Consider the following 14,065-nt stretch of genomic DNA (forward strand, 5'->3'; position numbering starts at 1 on the left):
AAGCTTGAAAACTATTACACTAAGCGAAAGAAGCCAGTCACAAAAGTCCACCTATCAGCATTCCGTTGGTACAGAAGTCCAGAACAGGCAAACCTATAGACATACAAAGTAGATTAGCAGTTGCCTGGGCAAGGGGTACCCTGCTCATTAGATCTTTCAAGTACAAATTCTTAAAACTGCATAGGGCCTCTTCTTTGCAACTGGAGGATCATCACAGCACAGCCATGCACCGTATAATAAAGATCAGTCAACGACGGACTGCAGATACGACGGCGGTCTCATAAGATTAGTACCGTACAGCCGAGGTGCGTAGTAGGCTATACCATCTAGGTTTATGTAAGTAGTCTACGATGTTTGCACAATGATAAAATTGCCTAACGACACATTTCTCAGAACATGTCCCCATTATTAAGTGGCACATGACTTATAACAGACGGAGACAGTGTAGCAATAAGTCATTCATTAAGCAAATCCAACAAATGTTTACAAATTTCCAAATAAAGTGACTTTAGATGGGAGAAAAATACAATGTGTTTTCTAATTTCCACAAAATGTGACAATTACAAACCTTACCTAAGGCCTTAAAAGATGCAATTTATCATTCTACTTCTACTTCAGACAGGACCAAGGCTATTCTAGAATGGTTTTCGTTGTAATAAAAACAGATATGGGGCTGGCCTGGTGGCGCAGCAGTTAAGTGCGCCATGTCCTGCTTCTCGGAGGCCCAGGGTTCGCCGGTTCGGATCCCAGGTGCGGACATGGCACCGCTTAGCAAAAAGCCATGCTGTGGTAGGCGTCCCACATATCAAGTAGAGGAAGATGGGCACGGATGTTAGCTCAGGGCTAGTCTTCCTCCCCAAAAGAAGAGGAGGATTGGCAGTAGTTAACTCAGGGCTAATCTTCCTCAAAAAATAAACAAACAAACAGATATGTCTGTGGAAGACAACATGAGAACAGGTTGAGTGTAAAGGTTTAACTAATGAAATGCTTCTCCGGGATTTGGGTGAAACCTCTATTTTAGAAACATGGACAGTCGTCTCCCTGCCAAAGCTTCCAGGTGATACTGAAAGCCAAGAAAGAGGATTAAGGGTTAGGGCTTCACTACCCAGGAACTATAATAATACTTTTTTTTACAATTTCTTTATCTTTTTTATAGTCACCATGCTGTAAATTACATCCCCAGGACTTATTTATCTTATAACTGGAAGTCTGTTCTTCTGACCACCATCACTCATTTCACACCGCCTCCCTCGTGGTCTATCCATGTTGTCACAAACGGCAGAATTTCCTTTTTATGGCTGAATAATATCCCATTGTATATATACACACATATCTTCCTTACCCACTCACCTGTTGATGGACACTTAGGTTGTTTCCACACCTTGGCTATTGTAAATTATGCTGCAATGAACACGGGGCACGGGTATCTTTTCAAGATAGCGATTTTTTTTCCTTTGGATAAATACCCAGAAGTGGAATTGTTGGATCATACGGTATTTCATCTTTTAATTTTATGAGGAACCTCCATACTGTTTTCCATAGTGGCTGCCTTAATTTACAATCCCACATAAATTTCTAATCAGTAGTTAATATACTCTTGTTTTTAGCTTCAAATAAAGAAAATCTAAAAGCTGACTACCAATATTCACAATACTTAACAGGTCATCTAAGGAAACAATGATTAAAACTTTCTTTACAAATTTTCTTTACATCTTAACCAAGAACAAGCTGTAAAAATAAGGTCTACCGCCAGGGTTTAAGGACTTATTTTACAAGTGTCAGAGGAAAGTTTGCTAAAACTCATTCTCAGAGTAAAATTTCCATCTTACAGTCAGCTGCTAAGCCTCAAGCTCTAGGAGAGCGTAAGGAATGTTTCTCATGGTACTGCCAAGTCACGTCACACACAGACAATTTATTTCATGGGCCATACAAGAAATGCTTTGGGTGTGAGGACGAAAATAATGTAGACAAGGCAAGGTGCTCATACTTAATGGCACCAAATAAAATACACTCAAAACACCTGAGTAAATGTTACCACATTTTCTCTCTTCTCTCTGCCTGCTTCCATCGATCTCATAAAAAAAGGACCACAATTTTGACATTTTCCTGTTTATTGAGAAGTTACCTGTTTAAAGATTCCAGCAGATGTACTTCTATGGTTCCTACAAAAGGAAACACATCCTGCTAGGAACACATACAGGAAAACCCCTACTAGCAGCAAAATCCCGCTTGGCACATTTGCTGAGACCATCCCAGAGCATCAGTTACTCAAGCGGTCAGCAGGCTGAGCACATTTCCTAGCCAGCAGCAAGCGCAGGAGGACTCCAGAATGTCCCAACAGGGACAGCGCGTGTTCCCTCTCAGCTGCTGCTCTTAGGGCAGGCACTTTCTAACGGGGGAGAGATCAGACGCGTCAGGGAATCAAAAGCGGCAAGTTGGACAGCAGATAAGGAAACAACGTCCTAAAATTAGCTATTTAAATGGCAATGCCAACAGTTAAAAATTCCTTTTAAAAAGTTGGAAATGTAATATGTAAGCCTATGTAGAATACACATTCACAAGAGAGCAGACATTCAAAAACAAATATGGGAGGTACTCCGGTTAAATACAAAAATTCAACACTCACCATTTCTGGATATGAGATGGCTGGGCTTTTTCGAATTTTCTTAAACAAAATCTACCAGTGATACTCGAAGAGTTCATCTAACAAATCATTTTCACTGCATCCAATTCCTTAATTAACAAATTCATATATGAGATAGCCAAGAAAAAATATGTCTAACTTACCTACTTTAATAGAAGTTGTTTTAAAAAGGAAGAAAACACACCACAGGTCACATTTGCTGTAAAGCACAGGAGGAAATCAGACACAAAACAGACTTCATACAGAGCAGCTACAGCTCAAAGAGATTCACACTCCACTCATGACACCGAGGTCTTAGAACAAAATGGTTTTTTCTATGGGGTTGGCACTGTGGCGCAATGGTGAAGTCTGCGCACTCTGCTTTGGTGGCCCGAGGTTTGTAGGTTCAGATCTGGGTCACAGACCTGAGCCCCACTCATCAAGCCATGCTGAGGCAGCGTCCCACATACAAAAAATAGAGGAAGCCTGGCTCAGATGTTAGCTCAGCCACAATCTTCTTTAAGCAAAAGAGGAAGACTGGCAACAGATATTAGCTCAGGAACAGTCTTCCTCACCAATAAAAAATAAAAATAAAACCTTTAAAAAAAAAGTTTTTTTCTAGAAAGACTGCTCACCACTTAAGACAACTGACTGCAAGTATGGAAAAGCCTTGATGTTGGTTCAATGCATCATTACACCAAGAATGGCAGGAATAAAGAGGGAAAATTCACACTCATTACAGCGTTCCAAATAGTTTCGCCCCATTATTTATCCAGATCATAGGTAAAATGCCAAGAATGAGGCATACCAAATATAAATGGACTAGGTTTTGAGTCAATAACCCATTATCATTTTAGTTTTTAAATGTTTCTAGGAATGAAAAGACAAGAAAATGCAAGTGACATCTCCCAAGAAGCGTGCAGTCTCGGTCCTCACAGAAGCTGGAGTGGAAAGAGTCCCACAGCCCATGAATTTCAGGCCCTTCACTCTCAGCCCAGAGACATTATGGGACTCATCCAAAAATAAAGGACTTCTAAGAGAGACACAATGACCTCGAACCACAAAGTACAGGGCACTCAACTTTCCACCCCCTGAACTCTCATACTTTTCCAATGATAAACTCCCCATCATACATACAATTTGGCTTTCCCACGTCAGCCAACAGTGCCACTCAGAGCTCTTTCAAGGGGGGGTGGGTGGGGGGTCCTTGACAGCTCACGGTTCCATCTGGCCAGTTTATGCAATTTTTACATATGAGACAGCATTGTGCTTATGCTTTATGAAACAAAGAAACTGGCCATAAGCATTCAAATATACGAGACAAACAGCAGAGAGCATTAGGTATGCCAAAGAAAGCAAAACCTTACCTCTGACTGAAAACCCTTAGGTTTAACCCATAAGACTAGGTACTCAATTGTCCAAGAGAACTGCATGAAAGGACATGCATAAAAAACTGGAAATCTATATATCAAAGACGATTTCTAAAAGCTAGGTATAATGAACAGGTCCATACTTTTTAAAGCTTTCCAAGAAGAGAACTCTTACTTTTACATTTTAAAATCTGTCCTCATTTTAGGAACCTGTTAAGAGGTTGGGGACAACCTGACGTCAACATAAGCATTCGCTGATGATTTAGAGTAGAATGTGACCATGAAAGTGACTGCTAAAAATGAAGTCTGACAAGAAATGACCTAGATATATAAATCAAATCACCATAACGTCCACTTTAAACATCTTACAAAATGTCAATTATACCTCAATAAAGCTGAAATTCAAAAAAAAAGAAATGATATGAACAGCAAAATAGCCACATATAAAGATCCAAAATACAAAAAATTATAATCCTCAATTTAACTCTCTCACACTTGTATTAGAGACCCATTATCAACAAAAAGACGTCCTGATAGGGCCTGAACCTTACTTAACATATAATAAATAAGAACGACGTTACAGAAATTTTGCAGTTACTAAAACATAAGGCTTTACGGGTCATCCCTAGCTCTTCAATGACAGAAATACACTTTATCACACTATTAAAATAAGAGCAGATTTTTCCTGAGATAATGTGCAAGGATGACACGTTTACAAGCCTCCTATCTCCCAATTTTCGCCTCATCACCAGCATCCTGGGGCTTTGAAAAAGGATTACTCAAGGAACCTCCACGGCAGACCCAGGGCAGGCACTAGCTGCCCAGAGAACAGACAGGACCGTATACACTGCGGGCAGCAGCACTCAGGGCCCTCAAGCGCACCGCAGGAGCCCAGGCTCCAAGCTGAACCGCGCTTCTCTCTTCAAAGAGCCAAATTAGTCCCAAGAGTTCACATACCAACCGCAGAACTTTCAGAGACGTGACTGACCCAACCTCACTTAAAAATTAGCAATGCCTGTGTTCTGAAATACTCTTTCTATACTGATGACCTGCTTTTCTTAACAGCTGGTAAAAAGCACACTGTGTGACTGTTCAAGCCCACGACTTAGTCAGATGGAGTTTCTCTTGGGATAAAATTTTAATAATTCTTTGTCAATATTCTTTTTTTTTTTTGAGGAAGATCAGCCCTGAGCTAACTACTGCCAATCTTCCTCTTTTTGCTGAGGAAGACTGGCCCTGAGCTAACATCCATGCCCATCTTCCTCTATTTTATATGTGGGACGCCTACCACAGCATGGCTTTTGGCCAAGAGGTGCCATGTCCACACCCGGGATCTGAACCCACGAACCCCAGGCCACCGAGAAGTGGAATGTACGAACTTAACCGCTGTGCCACTGGGCCGGCCCCTTTGGCAATATTCTTATACCAGGAAACGAAATTATTGGATTCCCAGGTCTTTTGGGGGGGTTTTCTAAGGTATTTTTATGAAGACCCTCGTAAGACAAGTCCTAGGCAAAACTAGCAACGTCAAAAACCAAAGTAACGAGCCAAGCCCATCGCCTAGTGGTTAAGTTCGGTGCACTCTGCTTCAGTAGCCCAGGTTCTGTTCCCAGGTGCAGACCTGTCAGCAGCCACGCTGTGGCAGCAGCTCACACAGAAGAACGAGAACTTACAACTATACACAACTGTGTACTCGGGCTTTGTGGGGGGAAGGAAGAAAAAAAAACGAGGCAGATTGGCAACACATGTTAGCTTAGGGCAAATCTCACCCCCCCCCCCCCCCCCCCCCCCGCAAACAAAACCAAAAACAAAACAAAGTAATCACCTTCAACTGAAGAACTTCAGTCTTCCCCTTTTTGGACAAGCAGAGATTAAATAAACATAAGCTCGTGACAATGTCTCAAGCAAACACTAGCTACAGTAGGAGCTCTGGCTCGGTGTCAGACGCGACACAAGTTTACCCTGACACAGTCACTTACCCACTAAGTCATTTTGGTCCTACGGTCGTTGGTTTCTTCATCTAAAAAGTGGGAGAACTAAAATAAATGATTTCTAGAGCCTTATTATACCCTAAAGCCTACAAGTCTCCAGGGACTGGTCCTGCACTGGATGCAGTCCTCATTCCCCCAACAAACCCGCATTCACTGAGAACCGAACTAGCGACTAGCACCCACAGGGTTAGCCACATAACACACGCACTCAACTGTGAAGGCTGAGTAGGGCTTTAACCCCAGGCGTTCATCATTCATTTATTCAACAACTATTTACTGAGCTTTGACCACGCGCCTGGCATCAAGCTAGACACTGCAGATGCAATGGTGAGCAAGCAGACCTGGCCCTGCTCTCAGAGAGCTCACAGTGCAACGGAGGGGACACAGCACAATCAAAGAGACACACACTCGTTAACGTCCTGCTGGGACAGACGTACACAGGGGAGGGAAGTACACACTACACACTGGGGTAAAGAACCACCCCTTTGTATTAGCTCCAAAGAGCCTTCTCTTTACAAGTAGGGTGTTTGAAAAGAGTAAAAACACATGAAAAACATTTAAATTATTACACCTTTTCAGATTAATAACTGGACCCGTGTCTTTAATATTAAGGCAGTTTACCTGGAGCTTGAAGGTAGACATATTGAGCATGCGAGTTGAAAATGAAACTGACACTCTTTAAAATAAAAATCTCCCTATGTTTCCAGAATTTTCTGACATCCTATACAAACAGGAAAGTATATGTCTTCAAATCTTACCGCACCTAGGGACAAATCATTTTGTCTGATCTTTTTTGGTAAAATTACAAACTATTTCCTTATCAGGAGGCCTCTCTTCTAAAGAGGGGGAAAGACAAACAGAATATCAGTTATCTACAACAGAGTATAAAAAACTGTAAGAATATAACTCACTGGGGAAACTGCAGTTACTACCAAGTAAACACTTGACCACCATCCGATACCTTCCTTCTCAAGGGCTCAGTTCTTTAGAAAGGAAGCACCGCCCATCCCATGTCACCAATAACGTGGGAACACCTCCGGGGAAGTAGGAACAAACAAATAAAGCCCACTTCCAGGAGGAAGCGTGGGCTAGGCATTCTGGGAGTGAACACTGGATCAGAAGAAGCTCTCACCAGCCTCACCAGCCTCAGCTGGTAAAACCGGAACCCGAACCATCCCAAATCCTCCTTCCTTCCAAACTCTAGGAAGATTTGAAAAGCAAATCATAGTCCTTAATTCTTTACGTTACATTAATTGGACGGCAAAACAGTGACTGAAAGAGCAACCCTAAATGCCTCAAATGAAAGCAGAAGAAACCTTTTTAAAGCATTTGGAGGAGAAGGCTGACAGAGCAGCCGGTCTCTCATCCTGATACTCTTTTAAACAACTACATTTATGATTTGTAATGATCCCTACAAACGGCCAGAAATAACATACAAACACACATACAAACAGAAATACAAAAACAATTCTTTTTTTGTGATCACATCACAACACGACTACTAGGATACAAACCAAAGCCTACAGTCCTTCAAATTTCTATACTGCACAATGAACTCCGAAATGACGAGACCATCCGACGGCTGAAACGGTGCACAACTCGCCCTCTCTGCACTTACTCCGTTCTTGTCACCCTCTCCAGTCAAAGGGAGGCAAACAGAGGAAATCCATGGAGCCCCAGGAGCCACTCACTGCCCGGAGACCGCCCTGTGACTCCTCTGAGCTGGGCCTGGAGCCCCTCAGGGCCACCCTCCAGTCTTCCCGCTGTGGGACGGCGACACTTCTCAGTCAGCCAGAAACTCGAGAAGAGAAAGACAATAAAAGGAAACTCAGCTGTCTTGATGGCTCCCTTAACTTTAAATCCTCATCTTAACACAAATTATGGTGCTTCCCATATCTATTTTGACAAAAATTTTCAAGATGAAAGCATGCTTCCACTAGGATGTTGCTTCATCCGTTTTTTCTAGAGTCAAAGTTGCTAACTGGACTAGAAAACAAAGCTGTAAGAATCCCATGCTCCCAGTACTTCTTAAATTCAAAATTCAAAATTAAAATAAATTTTAAATAAAATTAAATTAATTAAATATAACGAAATATTAAATAAATTAAATATAATAAAATTAAATTTAAATTAAATAAACAAATTTTAAATAAAGTTCAAAATTCAAATTAAAAATTCATGTCAGTTAAGTAAATTTTCAATAAAGTACCAAAATGTAATGTCACCCTGTTTTTCATCAGAATTCATACTTTTAAATAACCAGAACTCTAAAATCTGCTTTACAAATAAAATATGTTTCAAAGGGGCCGGCCCGTGGCCCAGTGGTTAAGTTTGTGCGCTCTGCTTCGGCGGCCCAGGGTTTCGCCGGTTCGGATCCTGGGCACAGACATGGCACCACTCATCAAGCCATGCTGAGGCGGCGTCCCACATGCCACAACTAGAAGGACAGGCAACTAAAAATACACAACTATGTACAGGGGGGCTTTGGGGAGAAACAAGGAAAAACTAAAAAAAATATATGTTTCAATAAATAACCGTGTATATACACAAACATTGCTAATATACTTATTTGTAATGAAAATTATGAGGTTAACTGCAAATGTTTACAATCAGCAGTCCTCCTACATCACAGAAAACTTCCTCTTTACTCCTTTCATCTTCTAGGAAAATGGGAAGACTGACAATCTTTATCACAAGTGTGTCGTGTAAAACCGAAATTCAATTATTCAAACTAACACTGAGCACCTATGGGGTGCCAGCCAGTGTGCTGGGAAGCAGAGGCACAAAAAACCTAAGACATTCTCTGCCTTCGAGGAACATGGAATGGATAGCAGTACTAGCGTCCACTTTCACAAACTGGAAAATAATAATTCCATACTTAGATTTATTTTTAAATTTCTACTCATTTAACCCAAAACATAACTAGTATTAGCATAGAAATCATTAGCACTAGGGACACCCATAAATTACATTTTCATCTACCTTTATAACTCTCTATCTAAACTATATTTACATTTTACTCAAATATATTGCATAAATGTATATTCTATGATGATGACTCCCTGCAATCTGGGCCATCCCACCTAGCCATCTTACACTACTCTTCCCTAATCACACCAGTCCCGAGTGGGCCCGGTGCTGTTTCGCACATCCACGGGTGGGGCCTCCCCTCAGCTTCCCACAGACGCTGACTCTCGATGCCCTGTCCTCTCAACCCCCAGAGCTCACTTCCCACAGAATTCAGCAGCAAAAATTACATCCTTGAGGACCAGAGGAAGCTTGTAACCTATTTTTTAAATCATTACACATTTTAAAGGTAAATCAAAACATTAAGACTGCCATTAACATTCTGTGAAGACTTTAATTGCACCAGAAAAATCAGGTCCCTAATCCTTATGCCATTTAGCATCATCAAATGTTTGAATGAGAAGAGTTCTTGGGAACTACGTGGTCCAAACCCTTCAAAGAGGCAATAACAAAAAGAAGTCAATTATTTCCTATTGTTTGAGGAAAGAAGGGGCTTTTTGGTAAGCATTTCTAAGGGAACACAAACAGAGATGGAGACCAACGTCCAGCTCCAGTCAGTACAAGCTGCCCCAGCTTACAACCATTACTCTGCCCTGATCCACTTCCCAAAGGGCAGAGAAACCAAGTCACTGCTAAAATCTAAGACCCTTTCAAGCCCTTCAACAAACAGAAAGAGAAAAAAGGAATCACGAGTATTTTGAAAAGACCATAGCAGATTCACTGTTTTAGAGGTGACAGGAAGAACCTCTCCTTATTTATCAATAGGGAATATTTTTAAAAATATTAATACTGTGCCTCTACATGGGTTAAGGGACGTGAGTGAAATAGGAAAATATAAACAAAGCCAATGGCGGTCCCAGCACTGAGTAACAGTGGTAATCTCATAGTAACTGTGGCCACCCAGGGACACATCAGTGGAAATGAATTTGAACCATTTGCTTTGCCACCACTGCTTAAAGGACTTGGCCTGAGAAGCGAGGCTTCAAATTAAGAGGGGGGGAGGATGAAGAACTTGGGTGCTGCTGTGGCATGAGGCTGCTGGATGCCACACAGCCTGCACAGACAGGCACCCAGGGTGAAGCACGGTTCCTTACTTCTGTTTCACATGACTCCCAGCTTCCAAGATCCAGATTCTGCCATCATCATTAACAGTTTCAAAAGCTGTGCTGTGAATTAAACAGATTTCTTCAATCTAGGCTGAGAACTTACCCCCCCACTTATAATACTGAATCTATACCAAAAAAATGCCACCCGAGTTCCAAATAACTGAGTTAGACTTTAGAACACAACCCAGTCCTGGGCTGGGGACTAAACGTACACACTGCCTCCCAGAAAGACACTGCATCTGGTCTCAACCATTCACCTTTAGAGAACCACGTGGTTCACAACCATCCTTTGTAGATACGATGCATCACGGGTTCTACTTGACAATGCAGTTCAGCCCAGTGCATGCAAGATACCTCTATACTGCCTAAGAAGACCAAACTGGAACTCTTAGGGTAAAAAAAAAAAAAAAAAAAAAACTTTCAATTTACCCTTTTTCCTATAGTAGCATTTAAAGCAACAGGGCCCGCAAAAGAGAGAGAGCCTACAGGACAAGTTACTCTGTTTCTAAAACAGAAAACACACATCTTATTAAATATCACCTCAAAGAGCCATGGCCAGCACTCGTTGGCTCTGGCCTTTCTCTTGCTTGCCAAGAAAAACTCGGACGACAATGTTAAGCTAAAGACACTACTAACCGCAAAACTAATTCACCATCTAGCCCGTAAAGTGACTAGTCTCCTAATAAATCCTCCTGCTTAACGGAGATGATGGCTCAAGTTCACACGTGTTTCTCAGTCACCACTCAGGCAGCATCTGAGGTTTTATATTAATAAATCAGCCTCAACTCTTTAAGTTCCTAAGAATGAAAGGAATTAAAATCTTTAACTAGAAAAGAATGCTTGACCATTATGAAAAGGAATTTAAGTATCTTTCTTGTGAAGTAAGCAAATACTGGTGATTAAACATTTGTCCTAAGGAGTGGGAGCTTGTAAATTTGTCAAGAAGCCCCTCCAACGTCAGGCGTGGAAAATACACCCCCCAAAGGCTCTGCTCTCCCAACGCCTCCTTTCCCACGTGTCTACGGTCTTTTACAAGCTGAGAAACTACAGCTTTGTGTATCCAGGATGAAGACTTCAGCAGTGGCTAGAACATGGGGACAGACATCTGATTCTACAAGGGGGCAAAAAAGGCTCTTACACCAAACTGCCACGTGTCCAGATTCCCAGTCTGTCTTGGTTCCCCAGACAAAACGATGACACTGAAGCAATGAACAACTTCTGCTAATCCGAAGAGGTCTTCATTATGCCTGTTAGAATCTGTGTAGTTCCAGCACTGGACGGGTGTTGTTCCTGTCAAACAGTGTTTTCATATACAGATGGCCAAATGGTCCCAATTATTCTCGCAAGGCAATGCAAGGGCACCTTTGCAATATTTACTGGTCTTTGAAACACTCGAGAGAAATCCTTACAACCCCAGCTTACTAATGGTCAGATGATAAGATTGAGGAAATAAAGAGAGATCAATAAAATACTGTCAAGGCACTTCACATTAAAACTAGGAAATCAAGTCTCCCAAAGGCTTATACAAGAGAGTCCATGTATTTTCAAGTTTCCCAAAAATGCATCGAAAAAACCTTCTGAAAATCTGGACCAAACTTCATAGTTTCATACACGTCCCATCTGAAGATGTGAGGAAAACACACACACACACTGGTACTATCAACTGTAGCGATAAACTGAAGAGAGAAGCTCTGAGCAGGCTCAGTGTGCAGATGTGGCAGAAGACCACGGGGGAAGGTTAAGAGGGAACTGTCGCATCAGGTCAAGGACTGAAAAAGGGAAAGCACGTCAGGTTCACACAGTAAAAAAAAAAACAAACAAAAACCCACACTACACTATAAATCCACACTACCAACTCTAAGAATGACTTCACACTACAAACGGAAGGAGACGGAAGGGGGCTGGGGAGGAAGTGAGGGATAGTTAAGCTCCTGATCTTGGGTGGGGGAGCTTCTCAAGCTCCTGAGACCACAGTCCCTCATCTGTAAGCCGAGGAAGAAGGGACTAGCGAGGTACTTTCCGCTCCAGCCGTGATTCAGAGTCAGCAGGGAGCTGTATTCATAAAGGTCTAACAGCAGATCCTCAAGAAACGAGGACCTCTGGACCTGAGAAATAATCTGCCAACCTCCCTAAAACGATATACTCTTAAAAAGGTGGTGAGATACTGGCACAAATTATGATCCATTATTCATAATTTTTAAAAAGAAATGTAGATAATTGCACAACCAAAAGGGGAAACAATGTGTATTGGGAAATTACTGCTGTCAGTCATACAGAATACAAGCCTTCCTAATCCCATTCATACTCCAGTTTCTCTCTCCCACTCGGACCTCTGCGTCAATTTGATTTCTCTTTACTATGGCAGACAAGACAAATTGATTTTGTTACTAATGTAAGACTCAAATGACGGGCCTAATTTCACATCCCATGAAACTACTGGGCTCTTTGCTCACACCAAATGCTACACTTTATCACAATGCTGCCATTCACACTATAACCAGATGAGTATCTGCAGTGCCATCTCCTTCCAAACCTTAAAAGGATCAATCTTTTGCCAGGAACTAAACCTTTTTCCTTAAAATAGATAGACAGACAGACAGACTGAATACAAGCATAAGGCCTGAATAAGAGAAGCCTGTCGGAGCAGAGACATGGTAAAAACTGCCTCGTTTTTAACACTACTTTCCTATCCTAAAAATTAGACATTTTGTACCGCTTTAGTAATTCCACTTTGATTCAAGTCTAAATACTCAAGTGGGAGTGGGAATCCACATATTAACAGCTAAACATCAGAAATAAAATGTATTAAACTTACTCTACTTGATTCTCCCCAGTTCCACTCATTAACAGACATTAAGAGCGAAGACAGAGGGAAACACAAATTCATCGTCCACTCAATACCCCAGCAAGGGACCACTGGCATCTCCATACTACCAAAGAGGAAACTGAGGATCAGGGAGGTGAGGTACTTGGCAAAGTCACAGCTATTAAGAAGAGGAGCCAAGAGTGACGCCCAGCCCAGCCTGGCTGTAAAGGCTAAACTCTTCATTGCCTCAATTTCTTTAAAGACAAAACTCCTAGAGCAAGAAACTATATAAGATACGGAGAGGTCACTGAGCCTAATGAAACAAAGAAGAAATACGAAATTTATTTTCCTTCTTCTCTTCCATACTACCTCACCACAATCCAACCACTGCAATGAACACAAAAAATGAAAACGTAGCCCAAATGGTCAGCTGGTTTCTCCTAATTGTCAGGGAGATAGTAAGTGGAGTATTTTTAATTAAGGTATTAAAAGTGAACATAAGAACACAAAATACAGGGCCAGCCCTGGTGGCCTAGTGATTAAGTTCAGTGCACTCCGCTTTGGCAGCCCAGGTTCGGTTCCCTGGCGCGACCTACACCACTCGTCTGTCAGTGGCCATGCTGTGGCAACAGCTCACATCCAAAAGAGGAAGACTGGCAGCAGATGTTAGCTCAGGGTGAATCTTCCTCAGCAAAAAAAATAACCCACAAAATATAACTAAAGACTACTACTTGAGTCAGATACTCTGAGAAAAGCAAGAGAGCAGGAACAAAGAATGAAAAGGAAGGAAGTATGTGCCCTTAACAGCCAGTTTACACCCATTATCAGGCATGCCCTGGGGTAGTTCCAGTCCTGACTGACTCAATACCATCAGGGCTGGCCTGCTGCATTTGGTGTGGCTCAATCATACCAAACTAAACGTGTTCCCTGGCCACCCGCCCTACTGGGAAGGCTGTGCGCCAGTCATCACTGTTCATTGGGGGGAAAGAACCTGGACGAGCATGTTCTGCCCTCAGGAAAAAGCTTCAAACATTCGGTTTTACATCCATTTTTTTGGTAAGGGCTAAACTCGGATGCCAGAAAGGCAGAGAGGAATCACCCGTGTACTTCATGTTATTTTTACACAGGCAACAAAGATGTGA

At 41.9% G+C, this 14,065-nt stretch overlaps 1 protein-coding gene across 5 annotated transcripts in view; it reads right to left on the minus strand.

Moving 5' to 3' along the window:
• CORO1C (coronin 1C) overlaps window positions 1–14,065 on the minus strand; it is a 72,850-nt gene that overhangs the window by 53,641 nt on the left and 5,144 nt on the right. The window contains exon 1 of one of the 5 annotated variants that reach the window (XM_070516229.1): window positions 6,896–6,972. The exons of the other annotated variants lie outside the window; for them this stretch is intronic. Within the exon in view, the coding sequence (XP_070372330.1) occupies window positions 6,896–6,938 (43 nt within the window). The 5' untranslated portion in view covers window positions 6,939–6,972. Of the gene's footprint in view, window positions 1–6,895; window positions 6,973–14,065 lie in introns of those variants that run through there. 5 annotated transcript variants of the gene reach the window in all.

This window comes from Equus asinus, chromosome 8, assembly GCF_041296235.1.
Source record: "Equus asinus isolate D_3611 breed Donkey chromosome 8, EquAss-T2T_v2, whole genome shotgun sequence".
In the NCBI taxonomy this organism is placed as follows: Eukaryota; Metazoa; Chordata; class Mammalia; order Perissodactyla; family Equidae; genus Equus; species Equus asinus.